At 45.6% G+C, this 18963-nt stretch overlaps 1 protein-coding gene across 1 annotated transcript in view; it reads right to left on the reverse strand.

Moving 5' to 3' along the window:
• Positions 1-18455, reverse strand: part of wbl (endoplasmic reticulum protein 29-like protein wbl) — a 61495-nt gene extending 43040 nt beyond the window's left edge. The window contains exon 1 of the mRNA XM_068376692.1: positions 18222-18455. Within this exon, the coding sequence (XP_068232793.1) occupies positions 18222-18341 (120 nt within the window). The 5' untranslated portion in view covers positions 18342-18455. The remainder of the gene's footprint in view (positions 1-18221) is intronic.
• Between the last annotated feature and the right edge of the window lie 508 nt (positions 18456-18963).

The following is an 18963-nucleotide window of genomic DNA, read 5'->3' on the forward strand; positions in this document are numbered from 1 at the left end:
AAAACACACTTCCATACTAAGGGAAGGGTCGGCCATTTAAAAGTCAAAGAAAGTCCAAAAAACAATCCAAAGTCATCAAAAATTAAATCTATCCAAAAACGAGTTCAAGATTTAAGTTGAAGATAAAACACCGGCACTGCGAAAGCTCAAACCAAAAGGAAGTACTTCACCAAATATGTTGAGAAAACTCCAGGTTATACAGCGAGTATTGATACGTCTTGTCGTTAAGGCCGACAGAGAAAAAAAATTGGGTCTGTTTACATGTATATGCGGTATCTGGCCGATAGTTGGCGCTGGTGGGCACACCCGCAACCTTCATAGCGATCGCTCGCGAGTTTTTGTGTGTGTTTTCTGTCGAGCCGCTGGAGCAGCAGCTATTATATATTCACCGGCTAAGTTAAATATTTAAAATATAACGATCATCAAGAGTACTACGTAGCGTAAATTGACTGGACGCTCGTGAAATCTCTATATAAATCGAAAATCAACTAAAGGAATTATACTAATAGGACAAATATATACTTAAAAATAACATATTTCCCTACATTATAAAAATTAAAATACTTATGCTTAGTAAGTTAGTATTTTTACATTTCTTGCAAGAAAAAGAAAATAATTCACATATTTCTAAGTCATACTACGTAGATTACGTCACAAGATTGCGACATCATAGCGATGGCGGACTGATTTCCTACAAGGCATTCAGATCTCGCCCTGTTAAGAGTTTGTCACATGATTGTGACGTCATAATGTTTTTCCTTCCATTATATCTTCAAGAGTTGTTCATTAGTTAATAAAGTAGGGGGAAAAAATTCCTTGATCCTATCCATTTCAATCTTACGAACATAGAAAAGAAAACAAATACACACATGCCCTCTGCTACATACTGTGTGGGCATCAAGAGCAGCTTGGAAGCCGGTCTAGCCCTACACACAAATTTTAACAACAGAGGAGCCATCCTGAAAATCAAGTTAAATTAAACTGTCCAAGTTGGACCAACAAAAAACTATCTTATTCGTGTGAAAAAGGAAAATCCAATATCTTCGATAGTCGAAAGGCAGTTAGTGAAAGCCATAAACAATGGCTACTTCACCAAATTTGTAGACAAAGCAAACCCAAATCGCGAAACGAATTTCCGACGTGTTGACTCGATCAACGGTAGGGAATTTATGAGGAATGTTGGGAATGGTTCCAGTTACCTACTGAGAGATGGCGCTCACGTATGACCACCTACTCACCTGGCGGTGATTGCCGCGAAAATGACAAATTCGGAGATAATTTGTATTTTTCCTAACCATACAAACCTTAGCTATTTACATTGGGTTTACCTTTCGGCGTAGCTGAAATGACGAGCCAATAGTTTTTAACGAGGGTTAACTACCCCCGCGCTAGTTAGCGGGGGTAGGGGAAGGGATAGCTTGCTACCCCTCCCCCCCCCCACACCGGTGATTTGCTTCACTTCGAGGTAGGACTTGACTTGGGGGATAGGGCTGGCGGGCAAATATGTGTAAATAGCTAAGGTTTGTATGGTTAGGAAAAATACAAATTATCTCCGAATTTGTCATTTGTCATTTGCTCCGCCTCCCAGTGAGTAGCACTTGAGAGAAGGAGCCCCTACACCTCACAAGTTCCTTGCTTCGCTAGGAACGAGTGGCCTACATAAGTTGTGTGTGGAGGAAAGTGTGACCCCTCCTATGAAGTTGACCTTGAGACCTTTAAATAGGAATCTAGGATAGGACGTTCCCAATACCACCTCGTCAGGGTATGGGGGACGCGACAGTATTAAGCTTAATACTAGGAGCACAAGGAAGCATGGGTTACCTGCAGAGGTCGAGGTCAGCTATGCGAAGACCAGGATGCTGCTTCCCCAAGAGAGGGGAGAATGTAGAAAGAAGTAAGGGTCAGACATACTCTTTCATTAACGCAGACTAAAACCGGGTAACAACGCCCTCAACCTACTGCTACTTGTCCATAAAGGAGCCTGAGGGTAGACCAGCTGTTGTGCAGCCACCACAGGGCCGATAGAAAACGTATCGAGGCTCCTGTGGGTCACGTCCTGCAGGTAGTGGGCTGTGAAGGTCTTGTGACGCTTCCAGACCCCGGCTTGAAGCAACTGCATCACAGAGAAGTTTCTCTTGAAGGCCAGGGACGTAGCAACGCCCCTGACGTCGTGTGCCCTCGGGCGACGTGACGGAGGAGGGTCTGGATTCAAGGCGTGGTGGATAACCCTTCGAATCCAAGCCAAGATGGTGTTCCTGGTGACCCTCCTCTTCGTCCTGCCTGTGCTTACAAACAATGCTCGCACTTGAGGACGGACTGCAGCTGTTCTCTTCAAGAAGTACCTCAGACACCTCACTGGACATAGTAGCAGCTGGTCTGGGTCGCTTGTTACAGAACGGAGACTCGCGATCCTGAAAGAGTCGAATCGTGGATCCGGCACTCCAGGATTCTGAGTCTTGGCAACAAACTCAGGGACGAACCTGAACGTTACCTCCCCCCATCCCCTTGAATGAGCGATGTCGTACGAGAGACCATGAAGTTCACTAACTCGCTTGGCCGAAGCCAAAGCGAGCAGGAGAGCCGTCTTCCAAGACAGGTGGCGATCAGAGGCCTGGCGTAATGGTTCGAAGGGAGGTCTCTTAAGAGCCCTGAGGACCCGAACCACGTTCCAAGGAGGTCTCACTTCCGACTGGAGGCAGGTAAGCTCATAGCTACGTATGAGTAGAGAGAGTTCTAGCGAGGAAGAAATGTCCACGCCTTTCAGCCTGAAAGCCAAGCTTAAGGCTGAGCGATAGCCTTTCACTGCCGAGACAGAAAGGCGCATTTCCTCCCGCAGATATACGAGGAACTCCGCTATTGCTGGAATAGTGGCATCAATTGGAGAGATACCCCTCCCACGACACCAACCACAAAAGACTCTCCACTTCGCCTGGTAGACTCCCTCAGAGGACTTTCGCAGGTGCCGAGACATTCTCTCCGCAACCTGTTGCGAAAAGCCTTTCTCCGTGAGGAGACGCTGGACAGTCTCCAGGCGTGACGCCGAAGCGAGGCCACGGCCTTGTGAGGGATGTTGGAGTGGGGTTGTCTGAGAAGCTCGCGTCGTGGAGGAAGTTCTCCCGGGAACCATTCCGCGTGATGCCATAGCGGAGCTACCAGAGTCATCGAACAGTTGACCGATAGTCTGGTCCTGTTGAGCACCCTTCTCCTCAGACAGAACGGTGGGAAGGCGTACACGTCGATGTTGTCCCACCGTTGCTGGAAAGCATCTTGCCAGAGAGCCTTGGGGTCCGGGACTGGGGAGCAGTACAGAGGCAGCTTGAAATTCAACGCTGTCGCGAACAGGTCCACGGTCGGGGAACCCCACAAAGTCAAGACTTTGTTGGCTATCTGAGGATCCAAAGACCACTCGGTACTCACTATCTGCGAAGCCCTGCTCAGACTGTCGGCGAGCACATTCCTCTTGCCAGGAATGAAGCGAGCTGATAGTGTTATCGAGTGGACTTCGGTCCACCTCAGAATCTCTACTGCAAGATGGGATAGCTGCTGCGAAAAAGTGCCTCCCTGCTCGTTGATATAAGCCACTACCGTGGTGTTGTCACTCATCACCACCACGGAGTGACCCGCCAGGGTCCGTTGGAACTGTTGAAGAGCCAGAAAGACGGACTTCAACTCTAGCAGATTGATGTGCAGGCACTTTTCTGATTCTGACCAAAGGCCTGAGGTCCTCTGGTTCAGAACGTGCGCCCCCCACCCTTCTTTTGACGCGTCCGAAAACAGTGTCAATTCCGGGGGAGGACGAGAAGACTCACTCCCTTTCGCAGGTTCTCGTCGACCAGCCACCACCGCAGGTCCGTCCGTTCCAAAGATCCTATTGGGACCTGTACGTCCGGGGAATAGGATCCTTGATTCCACCGGGACTTGAGCCGCCACTGCAGGGATCTCATCCTGAGGCGGCCGTTTGGAACCAGACGAGCCAGGGTGGACAGGTGACCTAAGAGACGCAACCACGATTGGGCGGGAAGCTCTTCTCGCCTGAGGAAGGGTTCCGCCACCCTCCTCAGCCTTGCTTTTCCAACTAGGGTTGTAGCTTGGATAGTAATAATAATAATAATAATTGGGACGGCTGCAGAGAGGACTTCTCGAGGTTTACCACGATCCCCAGATCCTGGCAAAGACCCAGAAGCCTGTCTCTGTGCCGAAGAAGGGTCGACTCCGAGTCTGCTAGGATCAGCCAGTCGTCCAGATAATGAAGGAGACGGATGCCGTTCCTGATCGCCCAAGATGAAATCAGGGTGAACACTCTGGTGAACGCATGAGGTGCTGTGGAGAGACCGAAACACAGCGCCTTGAACTGGTAGGTCTTGTCGTCTAGGGAGAATCTCAAGTACTTCCTGGAAGACGGATGGATTGGGATCTGGAAGTACGCGTCCTTTAGATCCAGTGTGCACATGATTGATTGATTGATTTAAAGTTTTCAGGCATCCTGACATCTAAGGTCATTGACGCCGGTAACATTTAATTTATGTATTCAAAAATAAAAAATAAAATAAAAAATAAAAGAGTATTCAATTAAAATCATAAAAGTTGAATGTCATAAAAGTTAAATATTTTTCAGAAGACCTGCTTCTGAAATTAATCTAAAAATGCCACTTGCATGGTAGGACACATCATTTCCAAGAATCTTGGCAAGGATGAACCTGCCACCCTCACCTCGAGCCTCAAACAAATATCTATTCCTTAAGTTGTTATAATTGGGGCATTCGGTCAACAAGTGCCTTACTGTTAGAGGTACTAAACAGTCGTCACAATACGGTTGGTGTTGGCCCTTCAGCAGAAACTCGTGTGTAAACCGAGTGTGACCAATACGGAGACGACAAAGAGACGTCTCCCATTTTCGGGGCATCATATTATACCTCCAAGGAGATATGTCATTTGTTACCTCTCGCATTTTATTGCCATCTAGGCTATCCCATTGCTGTTGCCATTTTTTGCAAACCAATTTCTTGATGTCAGGTAAGAAATCATTACAGGGAATGGGATACCTTCTTGGCAGCAACTCGGATGCAGCCTTCTTAGCCAGTGAATCTGCCTTCTCATTCCCAGACACACCTACATGTGCTGGAACCCAACAAAATTGAACTGTTATACCTCTCCGTCCAATAATAAAAAGCCATTCTAAAATCTTTAAAACTAGAGGGTTATTAGAATTAAAAACTTCTATAGCTTGAAGGACACTCCTTGCATCACTAAAAATTGTAAAATTACCCTCCTTCTCCAACGCTATTTTCTCAATAGCGGTTAATATGCCATACAGTTCCGCAGTAAATATGGAAGCGGTCAGAGGAAGTGCACCTTTACAATTAAAACCATTACTATGTACTCCAAATCCAACGCCAGCATCAGATTTGGAGCCATCAGTATAGATAAAAGTTGATCCTCTATGTTCTTTAACATGTTCATTAAAAAGAGACCTGGCTTCTAGGTCTGACATATTCTTCTTACCTCCAATAAAATATTTACAAAAAGATATTTCTGGTAACTTCCATGGAGGCATTGATGATACCTTGAATGGAAGTACCTTATTTCTAATTATATCCAGACTATTTAATAATCGTTTCACCTGAAAGCCATAAGGTTGAGGAGATTTTGGGTGAACTCAAAGTATGATGCGTGTCTTACAAGGCTTGCAGTCTGAAAGGCTAGAGAGTTAGGGAGTCTTTGCAATCTAAACCAATACCGAATAATGGAAGACATTCGGTAAAGGTCTAGAGGAAACTCTACAGCATCAACAAGGAGACTTGGGATAGGCGAGGTTTTAAAAGCTCCAGTAGACAATCTAATACCTGCATGATGTATCGAGTCTAATATTTTTAACCGGCTTGGGGTGGCTGAAGAATATATTTCACAACCATAACTAATTTTGGAAAAAATCAAGGCCTTGTATAATTTTAGAATAGTATTGCGGTCTGCCCCCCCATGATGTATGGGATAATACTTTTAATATTCAGAGCTTCAACACATCTAGCTTTTAATGCTTTTTAAGTGAGAAACCCATGTAAGCCTACAATCAAATATCAAACCTAAAAAATTAGCTTCTCTTGCACATGGTATCCGTTGACCTTTAATGTATATATCCGGGTCTGGATGTACTCCCCGGATACGACAAAAATGGACAATGGTAGTTTTACTTGTCGAGAACTTAAATCCATTCATGTCAGCCCACTGGATAATTTTATCAATAGAGAGTTGGATTTTTCTCTCAACCATTGCCATTCTAGTGCCAGCAAATGATATTGAGAGATCATCCACAAATAATGTTGAGAGAACATCCTGGGGAATGGCTGAGGATATCCCATTAATTGCTAGTGCAAAAAGGGTTACACTCAGCACACTACCCTGAGGAACTCCTTCTTCCTGGCACTTACTCTCTGATATAGTTTCCCCAACTCTCACTTGAAAAACTCTATGTGAAAGAAATGCCTGAATAAATAGTGGCAGCTCTCCTCTCAATCCCAATTCATGAATGGTTTTAAGGATACCATATCTCCATGTGGTATCATATGCCTTTTCAAGGTCAAAAAATACTGTAACATGGTGCTGTTTGGAAGCAAAGGCTTCACAAATAGAAGACTCTAGTCGTATCAACACATCAGTCGTTGAGTGCATTTTTCGGAATCCACATTGAATCGGTGATAAAATACCTTTCTTTACAAGGTACCACATCAGCCTTGCATTGACCATCTTCTCCATGATTTTACATAAACAAGATGTCAATGCAATTGGACGATAGTTTGCTGCTAAAAACTTGTCTTTACCGGGTTTTAAAAAGGCTAAAATAATAGCTAGTTCCCAAACACTTGGGTAACTATGATCATGCCATATTCTATTAATAATACTTAAAATAAATAGCTTTGTATTAAAATGTACATGTTTAATCATTGCATATGGAATTCCATCGGGTCCAGGGGCTGTATCATTGCAATGAGCAAGTGCGGAATCAAATTCTCTTTCAGTGAAAGGAGAATTATACGACTCTTCCCTTCTTGTTGCAAAATTTAAAATTTTCTTTTCTTCAGTGCTCCTATACTGGTGACCAGGGGCTCCTTCACACTTGCTGGACACATTTGAAAAATGATTAGCCAGGGCATTGCATCATTTGCTTCAGTTACATACTGGCCATTCACCTTCAACACTGGTGGTGGGTTGGGGGTGAATTTGCCAGCTATCTTTTTTACTTTCCTCCACACAGAAGATGGTGGTGTTCTACTGTTAATGGAGGAAACAAAAGACATCCATGACTGGCGCCTTGCTTCTTTCATGGCACGACGGAACTGTGCTCTACATTTCTTGTACATAATTAAATTCTCATCAGTTCTGCGTCTACGCAATCGTGTTAGAGATCTTCTTGTGGCTCTGTGGAGGGCAGTTAGTTCTGAAGACCACCACGGGACTGGTCGTCGTTTGAATAACCCTGTTGTTTTGGGAATTTAATTGACTCCTGCTGTATAGAGAGTTCCATTCAGAAGTCTATGGCATCATCGATATTTTCAACTTGTCCTGCATCCCCCTCAATTTCGCTTAGCTCACAAAATTTATCCCAGTCCGCCTTGTCAAGATTCCATCGTGGCGATCCCTGTAAAGGTGGACCATTGTTGGTGTTTATAATGATTGGTGCATGATCACTAGTATGCCAATCATCTAATGTTCTCCAATCGAAGTCGAGAAGGCAATTAGAGCTTACGATTGATATGTCAATACATGACAAGGTACCTGTCTGGACATCTTCATTTTCCACAATTGATGATATGATAATTCCCCTCGTGTTTGCTAAAACATCACCCCACAAAGATGTCTACCATTCAAATCTCCAAGTAAAAGAAAAGGTTGAGGGAGTTGTTGAATCACCTCCACTAAGTTATCATACAAAATGTTATCATTTGAAGGCAAGTACAGAGAACAAATTGTATATTTTCGCCCTATGTCAATCTGTACAACCACTGCCTGCAGATGTGTACGAATAGACAGAGAAACTTGGGGAACATCTCGACGAACGTATATGAGACTTCCGCCATGGCTCCCCACTTGGTGATCATATGGTGGTCTATAACTAATATATTCGTGAGGACAAGGGGTATTATGATCAAGTTTGCTCTCCTGTAGACAAATAATTATGGGGGAATGCTCATGAATAAGGAGCTTAAGTTCTTCATATTTGGCCCTTAAACCCTGACAATTCCATTGCAAAATGGAGGAAAAAACTATGGTTTATAATTTGGTAGACCCCTTGGATGGAGTCTTCTCATTAGCAGTTTTTGATCTAACACTATTTTTAGGTGGTTTTATTAAAGAGGGTCTTGATAGATTGGGTTTAGCATTTATGATTTTCTTTTTGTCTTTTTGATCTGATTGTTGAGGAGGTTGGTGAACCTCCACTTGAATTTCCGATTTATTTAAATTGACTTCCAGATCAGAAATATCAACAGACAAATCATCATATTTATTTGACGTCGTAATTTTGATATTTCTTATGGAAGGGGGCGAGAGAGATGGAGGTCTCTCTCTTTTCCGATTAGTAGGTTTTGAGCTACCAGGTTTTTGCACCTTCCCCAATACAGGTGCACCTGGTAACTTGGTGTCAGGTGGCATCTCCATCAAATCAGGCAAGGACATGGCCTGGGAGAGGTTAGTACTATTGTTGGTAATGGGGGACGAAGGCTGTACAGAAATGGGCAATGACCCATTTTTAATACACTGTGGCAGAGCCTCAGCAAGCAATATGATTACCTTGTCATGCAGTACTTTATTATCAAAGGTTGTATTTCTTTTCTTAGGATTACTGGCAGTGCTAGGTGGGGTTGCTGTCTCCTGTGGTAAATTTACCTTTGATTTTAAGGCCTTTGCATAGCTGGTTGATTTATTCAACAGTCTTTTTGCATGTCCCAGACTTATGTGTTCTAAACTTGATTTGTTTAGGGCAGCTTCCTCCAACTTATACAGTTCGCATCTCCTATCAATTAATTTATGATTCAAATTGCAATTTGAACACCTGGCCTCAAGTGTACATTCTCCATGAAAAGTTTTGGAGCAAATGCCACACATTTTTCCATTTTTGCAAACTTTGGATGGGTGTCCAAATTTAAAACAATTAAAACATTGCAGGGGCTTTTGTTTGAAAGGCCAAACTTTAATCCTTTCATTTTCAATAAAAATATGGAAAGGTACATCAGCATCCTGGAAAGTAAGTATAATCATTGAAGTTCCAGGAACCTTATGCACTTTCCATACATTTAATGGACACATAGAAAGTATCTCCACCTCTGTAAATTCGTACACGTCCTTATTAAAGACCACTCCCCTTCCATAACTAAAATTTAGATGAGGTTTCATTTCCAATGTAATTTCATCACTGCCTGTCTGTAAGTTAGACAGTATTGCAGACTGAGTCGAAGATTTGGCATGGATGAGATAACTATTCTTCCCAAAACGAGATATATTTCCAGGTGCTATGGTTCCTACTTTTTTTTGGATAAACTTACATATCTTAAAATAATTCCCTATTATCCCTTCAGGTTCAGCTAAGAGCCACATTGGTGGTTTGGGTTTTCTCTGTGAAGGCATGGGAACATTTCTATCTTTTTCAAACCAATCAGCAGGTTTGTACACATCCAATTCCTTTGGGACCTTATCACAAAGAGCTCCCATGATGTTCAATTCGTTAATTTTGATACTACTAATACTACTTATGGCATTAAACGCTTCATCATGACTTCAAAAGATATCCAAGAGTCCCATTTTTCATCTCCAAGTCTCATCCTTATTTCCTTTATCAATCCATAGCACTCAAATGCTCTATATATATCATCATAATTTGTCTCTAATGGGATTTGGGAAACATGAAGGAATCGTAGTTTCCCTGTGGTACCCAAATTGCTAGATTTTTTAACATCAGTAGAGTGGTCCTTTTTAGTTCGAAGGTTGTCAACAGAATTTTCCTTAATTACAGTAGCAGAAGTCGTCAACAGTGCCGGGGGGGAGTCAGCAAATCCAGGGGATGGGGAGTCAGTATTTGAAGGGTCCATATTTAAGGGTGGGATTTTCATGTTTTTTGTTGTTGTTTTGTTGGTTTACCTGCTTGAGAATTATAAGAAAGTATCACTCTTTGGAAAGGAAATTTGTATTCTCCACTATCGGCACAATGAGAGTATACTTCCCAGATGGTCCACTCCATACCCTACCCGAAGGATAGCATCAAAACAGATATAGAGGCACAGTTGTAAGCTAAACCCGCCTGTTAGGACTGAGACCAAGGTAATATGGAATCATCCTCCCCATATCTGTAATGATGGGCTTCCGGCCAAAAGCCAAGAGTCCCACCTCAAGGATTGGATCCCCCTGGATTCCGATGACCCAACCCTTGAGAGTAGTTCGGCCAAAAAGGTCCAAACCATCTTTGGGATGGCTGAGATCATCCAATACTCTTATATATAGCTTTGAATGCAAATACCTCCCAACCCTGATCCCTTCTCCCATTCATCTAAGCAGGCAGTAATAACGAATGTGGAAATATCCACGCCATTTAAATAAAATAGAAAAAAATAGATAAATAAATAAATGAACAAATAAAATAAATAAATATATATATATATGCATACATCTAAATATATATATAACTAAGAAAAATAATAATCATAGAGATAGGACAGCAAGATGAAAGAAAGTTGATAAAATCAGGAGAAGGTCGAAGTAATATTAAGCAGAAGAAAAAGATGAACGAGAGAAATTTCCCGAAGTTCGAGAGCCCTCTTGCCCGTCACCAAGATTCAGCTCGGGAATGAAATGCCGTGCTGAAGCTCAATGACTTCATCAAGGCATTCTCTCATTAAGAGGAAGAGTGCACATGAAGTCTAGAGGTCTCACCGCAAGTCTGACCGTGTCCGCTGTCTCCAAGCTGAACCGAGTTTGCTTGACAAACCCGTTCAGAGCCGAGAGGTCGATGACAGGTCTCCAGCCTCCAGACACCTTCTTTACAAGAAAGAGTCGACTGAAGAAGCCTGGGGAGCCGTCGACGACCTCCTGGAGAGCATCCTTCTTGAGCATGGTCTCGACTTCTGCCCGAAGGGCTAGCCCCTTTACCGATCCCATGGCATAGGAGCTCAACGACACTGGATTCGCTGTCAGGGGAGGTTGAGATGTTATGAACGGATGCGATAGCCTTGGCCGATCATAGAAACCGTCCAAGCATCGGCCCCGTGTTGCTGCCACCTGTGCACGCAACATCGAAGGCATCCCCCACAGGTGGACACGCGGGGGGATTGCCACTCCTAGTGTTTGCGGCCGCGGCCGCTCCCTCTAGGAGCCTTGCCTCCCCTGGAGGACTTACCGCCCCTCTTGACCTTGGCTGGAAAGGGCTGGGGCTTAGACACCACTTTCTTAGCTGCCGGTGCCTGCTTCGGTGCCTTGCGAGGCTGCTGCTGCTGTTACTGCGGAGCTGGAGGCTTATAGGGCCGAGCTGTAAGGGCCCTATGGAGGATGGAGTCCTGGCTAGACTTCCTCCATCTCTCAGCCATTCGTTCCATATCCTGTGGCTCCAAGAGATTCTCCCCAAGGAGGGATGCATGTCTGAGCCTACAGACAACCACGGCGGGGACCTTCGAGTGGAACTTCTCGGTCACCGCATCGCGCCGCTTCAATACCGAGTTGGCCCACAGGGTGGTGACATGGTGTGCCAGGAACTCGATGGAGCGGGTGCCCGAGAGTAAGAAGGTCTCCAGGGCCTTCCTATTGGTCTCCTTAGACAAGTCCTCGGAGCGCAATAGGATGCCCAGAGTCCCTAGCCATATATCTAGCCACGAAGTGGCCTGCATGGCGCACTTCGCGACCTTTTCATGGCTCAGGATCTCCGACGCCGAGAATGTCACCTGCCAGGCGGAGAGCTTCTTGAGAGGAACTCCCTTAGCCAGCTCTTCTACGGAATGATAAGAGAGGAAGAGCGAGACTAGACTCACCCAAGATCTCAAAATACCTCCTCTGCTGGAGACGAGGAGGTGGGATGAGTTTGTTCCCGGCAGAGGAACGACTGACAGAAAGCAAGAGTCCCGAGTTGGGCATTGGCCCTGGTTCTGGTACTCTTCAACCCCCGAGACCAGGGCAGAGCCGCACTGGTCTTAGGGGGCTTCTGAACATCGAACACCTGGTCCAGGACCGTGTCCTTGCCTTCTCGGGGGGCGATCACGGGGTCCATGAACCCGTTGAGTTGCCTCATCAGGCTCAGGACCTGCCAGAAGGCAGTTAAGTCTCCCGTCCCGGGGAGCAGCGGGTTCCTGGCGAATCCTTGAAGACGACTTCGGGATTGTCTTGGAGTCCTTGGGTTCCCTCCTGGGAGGGATACAGGATCCCAACAAAGAGGTTCGGAAGTCACCACGAAGTCCACTCCTCTCCTTCTCTTCAGCGGGGGCGAGGCAGCCGTTGGCTTGTGTCCTTGATCGGCGAGTGCCGTCTTCATAGCCTGCACTAACGCCCACATCAGAGGACCAAACCAAGTCTGCCGCCCCACGGACACAGAGTCCGAAATCCCCGCTGGAGGGAAGGGGATCGGGCGATCCTTTGGCCTGAAAAGGAAAAGGGGAAGAAAGTTGCACTGACCTCTCTGAAGTGTCTTCCCTATCCTGCACAAGAGTCCTGCGCTTTGGTGGAGGCGATCCTGAGTGCGGTCTGGCGACACGCGGTCCTGCTGCTGTCACGGGCTGCGAAATCCGACGCGAACGGTGGTCGCGCGGGCACGTAGGCGAGCGGTCGCGAGGGCGTACAGGCGAACGAGCGCGTGGGCGAGCTGGTGAACGAACGCATTGGCGCGTCGGCGAGGGAGCGCGTTGACGCGCGGGCGAACGAGAACGCTCCAATGACCGCTGACGACGACGTTCAGGAGACCTGTAGCGCGTGGGAGAGCGATTGCGAGCAGGCGATCGGTGGTGCGCTGGTGAACGCTGGCGCGTAGGCGAGCGATGGCGCGTTGGCGAGCGATAGCGCGTAGACCGCGTAGGCGAACGACCGCGCGAGGGCGAGCTAACAGAAGGCAACCCATGTCCCTCCAGATCCTCTGGGCGACGGCGCGTTGGAGAACGCTTGCGCGCAGGCGATAGGTCACGCGGGCGGTCTGAAGATCGCCGATGTTCAGGTGATCGCTGACGCGCTGGGGACCGTTCACACGCAGGAGATCGCTGACGAGCAGGCGAATGTTGATGCGTCTGTGATCGCTGGCGAGCTGGTGATTGCTGGCGAGCAGGAAGGCGACGCGTGGAATCCTGTGAGGGGACTATTGGCGCTGGGCGCAGAGGCGAACGGGCACAGGAACAGGAGGCGCGTGGGCGTACAGGCATTTTGGAAGAACGCGAGCGATGTTGCGCAGGAACAAGCTGACGAACAGGATCGCGAGGGCGAGGAGAAGAGTCCTTGGCCAAATTAGAGCGCTCAGGAGACTGATGGCGCGCAGGGCGCACAACGAGAACTGCAGGATATTCGGAATCCACAGGAGAGCGCTGGCGAGCAGTGGGGCGATGGTCATCAGACGCGCGCTAACGTACAGGAGAGCGCTGACGAGCAGGAGAGCGCCTGTGCGCTAACACTGCAGAAGGGCGAGCTGGGGAACGCTGGCGCGCTGGGCGCTCAACAGGAACAACAGGCTGACGGGTGTCCTCAGGAGAGCGCTGGCGAGAACAGGGGCAATCATCAGAAGAGCGCTGGCGAACAGGAAATCGCTGACGAACAGGAGAGCGCTGACGAGCAGGAGAGCGCCTGTGCGCTAACACTGCAGAAGGGGGTTGCGCGCAAGGGAAGAATCCCTTTGCCCCGAAGGGACCGTTGCCTGTCGGGTGACGAGGTCAGGGTGCTGAACATCTGCACCAGAAGCTGAAGGTCTGGAAGGCGTAGGAGACCGATCCCCAGAGAGGTCTATGGAAGCTGGAGCTGCAGGCTGCTTACGGCGACGAGAGTCCCCTTCGGAGGAAGGAGGTGAAGATTCAAAAAGGCGCCTCTTAGCACTCTTATAAGAAGACGGGAGGCCCTTGCGACGCAGCGGACGGTGAGCCTTACGGCGAAGGCAGCCACGAGGAAGATCGTCAGGACCATCAGTCCTCCGAAGGATGTACGGAAGGGGAAGGAGAGCCGTCAGCACCATCATCCACAACAGCACCTGCAGAGGATTGACCTGACCCGTCGGAAGCCTCTGTCACCACGACGTCGACGATAGACAGAGGATCTACCTCTGCTATCACCGGCGACTGCTTAACAGCGGCCCCCAACTGGACAAGGTCAATCAGGGCTACCCTGGAGGGCAGGCCCTTAAGCCCCAGGGAAGCCCAAATCTGAAAAAGATCATCGTTAGACAAAGATTCATTAGCAACAACCTCCCCCGGAGGAGGAACCGCCCCGCTATGGGAGGCGACGCCCTCTCCCCCAATCCAAGGTCGGGAAACAGAACTAGGGCCTGCGCTCCCACTCGGCAGACTCTCCTTAGGAGCCGAACGAGGGGGAGCTTCGGAGGAGATTTGGGCGGCGAAATAAGAGTCCCGAGAGCCTTCCTCCTTCAAGGCAACCCCGGAAGGAGAACGGTCTCTCTTGGACTTCTTCTTATGCCGGCGGCCAAACCTCTCCCACTGGGAGGCAGACCACTCCCTGCACTCACTACACGTATTCTCCTTATCCCACCGTCGGCCTCGACACTGCGGGCAAAGGGTGTGAGGATCTGTGTCCACCGCCGACATAAAAGTACCACAAGGGCGGCCGGCAATTCCAGGGCACTTGCGAATAGTGAACAATAAGGGTGAGGCCAACTTCAAAACACACACACACAAACTGAAAGAAAAAGCAAAATAAGATTAAGGCTGTCAACAAGGACGATGGACAGACACGTCTGTTCATCGCCGGAGCCAAAAGTGAAGTGAAGCAAATCACCGGTGTGTGGGGGGGGAGGGGTAGCAAGCTATCCCTTCCCCTACCCCCGCTAACTAGCGCGGGGTTAGTTAACCCTCGTTAAAAACTATTGGTTCGTCATTTCAGCTACGCCGAAAGGTAAACCCAATGTAAATAGCGTGGTTTGTATTTCGGTTACGGAACAATTTGAATTTCAGCCGTGCGCGCGACGAAACGCGGGATTAAGCTATATATATGTAACTACCAGGGAAGTTACATATTTAAAAAGGAAAATTATGCATATTATAAATATCTTTACAAGTATAAATTGCCTAAATAGCTTTCATAATTAATTAATTAATGCTATTTCAACCGGGAATGTCGTTCTACTAACTAAATAACACATGCCTGACGAACGACAGCGCCTATGACGCCTCCGGTAACAGGCCTAGCTCTTAATCACAATAAATTACTCTAATTTTTGCACCCTCCGGCGCAAAACCTAACTACTGAAGGACTAGAGTCTGACATGATGGTAAGACCACAAAATTGCAAAAAAGAAATTCAGCTTCAATCCTACAAACAAGGAGTTGAATACTTCACCGATATTGGAGAGATAATACTTCCCAATAAATGAAGAAAAGTCTGCACCGACCACTGATGTTCACCAGAAGCTGGCAGAGAACGAATTGATGTTACCTGGACAGTTATACCTATAGCTCCCGCGAGTGGAGGGAGAAGACGTCACCTACATCAGCGATGGCGGCGCCACCGCGGTAGTTTTGAATCTATTGTCTGCCATTCATAAGGAACCTACAGCTGTATAATTGTTCGATAAGACACTGCAATAAAAACTTAAATTACAAACAATTTTAATTTCACTTAAATAATTAAGAAAACAATCGGGAGCGCAACCTAAACCGCAAACGGGAAAGGTGCTCCCCCGTTAGTATACAGTCGGAAGCCCATGAAAGATGAACGGCCTTGAGAAGAGAAAGACCGGGTCAATGTCTGAAAGGGCACGCTCCCTTCCCTCAGTAATCCATGTTCCCCATGGAAGAGGGAAAGGCGAAGACAACAGTTGAACGAGGGGGGTCCAAACGATGACAATTCCCCTGTGGCGGCGGCCGAGTCAACGGTAGGTTATCCACCGACGGGAAGACCGATGGACAAGGGGGGGAGGAGAGGTCTGTAGGGAAGGTTCCCCAGCTTGAGAAAGTGTCTTGAGAACCTGTCATATACGTTACCACACATACAACACAAACACTAAAAAGGAAACTTGCAACATTTCTATATATATATATATATATATATATATATATATATATATATATACATAAACATTAGGAATATGTCTTCATATACAATATATATACGCATATATAAGAAAAAAGTAAGTTAAAAGACAAAAATTAATGGCAGTCCAAAATAGGCGAGGAGGAAGAGCGGTTACAACCAGTCTCTATCCGATCCAAAAGTATAGCAAGCTAAATCACTGGTGTGTGAGTGGGAGCGGTAGCAAGCAACCCTCTCTCCTAACTAGCTAGGTTGGTAGCATCATGGGCTTCTATTTCAGAAGTCCCGGGTTCGCGTCCCCCGCCAGGACGTGGATATCGTGAGACCTTCTACCGGGGGGTACTCCACAGGGTGGCGCCTGGGGGGAGGTTAGAGGGGGCTAGTCCCTGCTGGCTTATGGTCGCCCGAGCAGAATGATGTAAATCGTCTGAGTGGAGACCTAAAACCCGCAACTTTAACTTTATAACTTTAAATTTTAATGGCTCGTCATTTCAGCTTCACAGAAAGTAATACCCCTAAATAAATAGTGTAGGTTTGTGATCCAGTTATGGAACAAAGATATTTCTAAATATACAGTAAATAATTATCAAAATAAATTAATTCCATTAAATTTCTAAATACGATTGAACAGTATCATACTAGAGCTGATGCAGGGGGGAAAAAAGGCTGTTGTAGTACAGCACCCCGTTTTATTACAGTTACAGACGGAAAAAGATTTTCTACTAAAATGACAGGCGTTTCGTTTTCTTTGAAAATGACTCATTTTCACTGGAAATAAAAACTAGTGAAATATATGGTATTATTAGTTTCAACCAAATTCGGAATTTTTTACTTATTATCATACATTTTTGAGATGATTCGTATGAAAAAGTTACTCAAATCTTCTGCAAATCAAGAGTTACGGAAATGTTTGCCAATGAATAAAGTTCCTAACCGTTATCCACAGGACATACTTATGCTGCCATGTTAGCTTTTCCCAACATTTTATGGTTTGTTAATGCATTGTGGGTAAAAATATCTGATCGTCCTTTGTTTTTGGTTATGATGTATACGTACAGTAAATATGCTGAAACCTGATAGGTTGCTTTGGTTCAAGATTATCTAATCAACTGCAATTTTGGAATTTATCAGTCCTTCTAAACACAGTGCTTGTCAGTTGACCGTCATGGATTCCATTATGCAGACGCGCAGTGGTTGTTCCTCTTCATATTTTGACGTCATTTGCCAGTTTCACGGATATTACCATGGAACTCAAGAAGTGGTAAAGAGGCTTCTGCGTGAACATTCAGTCTCAAGTGATTCTGGTAAGGATTTATTTTATCATAATGTAATGATTTTAATTGTGACTTACTTTTAATTTGTGACCTGGTAAGGGGGGTTTACCCCGGCTAGGTCTTTGACCTGAGAAGGGGAGTCTGGGGCCTTGTCCACTGAATAGGTCTGTAACCAGGGAACTACTAGCTTAGGTTAAGTTGGTTTGTTAGGTTCTGTGGCCTATTACCAATCTTGAAAGTGTTAAATAATCATGTTTTGTCCTGTTTATGCACACCCAAAGTACCAGGTTCCCACCTGTGTCCGTAATGGCAGAACAGATTATTTGCAGTGGAAATGGAGGTCAAATTTGTTGAAAACAAACTATTTGGGCTAAAAAAATATAATTTTCATAACGTCTGGTTGAAACTTTAATTTTACCAAATATATAGTCAAATTCTGGGAAAGCACATTATTCACTACAGGAAAAAACTTTTTCTGTTCGAAATGTTGTTCTGTCTGTATTTCTAATAAAGTTATTAATGAGGTGAAATTTTGAATATTCATCATCAAACCTAACCTAAATTACACGAACTTTCACCAAGTACATTATACCTATAGCACAAATAACTGTGCACTGACCCCAATTACGGTCGCTCTCTATCCAGCCTTTGTATTTCATTCCAAAACAAATCCAAATTTGTCTAAACAAACGCAAAGCAAGGGTAAGGTAACCCATTTAGCTCATACCAAACAAAACTTCCTACCTTATCAAAGGTCCACGAGTCTAAGGGAGTACATCCCTTGGCGTTAATAGCACTTGTCAGCTGGGCAAACAAAGCAATGCAAAAGCAGGCCAGTACGTACTTTCCCAAACACCACGACATTTTAGACACCCAATTCAATGACAAAGTTTTCCAAGTATAGGAGGACCTAAAGGTTCTCTTGCGTCTTCTGCTCAGCGGCGTGTGTCGACCAGATCGTGTCGTCGTCTGCAGTAAACAAAGCGCGACCAATCAGCTGCGTCCAAATGGCTCAGGTATCAGTGTTCGGTTCCTTTCCGGAAATGTTCGAACGTTTTACATAATTCAATGACTACATTCTTCTACAGCCAACCCTTGTTATTGATTTAGCCCCATTTCATACCATCTACTTTATTTCCTGTTTATATGCTGTTAGTAGGCTACTTAAGGATTACACTCTGTATTTCCCATTGGTTCTGGAAACTATCCTTAATTATTTACTAATATAAAAAAGTTAATAGTTCGTTTATTCAGCAAAACAAACGTATTACTTTGAGTGATTATTTATTCAAATATCAAGTACTGAAAAATTGATGTTTCAAACGTACACGAGAAAGCAACACATACTTGACTGATAGATAAGCGACGACATCATAAATTATTCTTCACTTGAGATATATGAAAATTACTAGAGAATGAATGAATGATTTAAAGTTTTCAGGCATCCTGACATCTAATTACTAGAGAATGGGAGACGCAATACCTT

The sequence above is a fragment of the Palaemon carinicauda genome, chromosome 7 (assembly GCF_036898095.1).
Source record: "Palaemon carinicauda isolate YSFRI2023 chromosome 7, ASM3689809v2, whole genome shotgun sequence".
Taxonomy (NCBI): domain Eukaryota; kingdom Metazoa; phylum Arthropoda; class Malacostraca; order Decapoda; family Palaemonidae; genus Palaemon; species Palaemon carinicauda.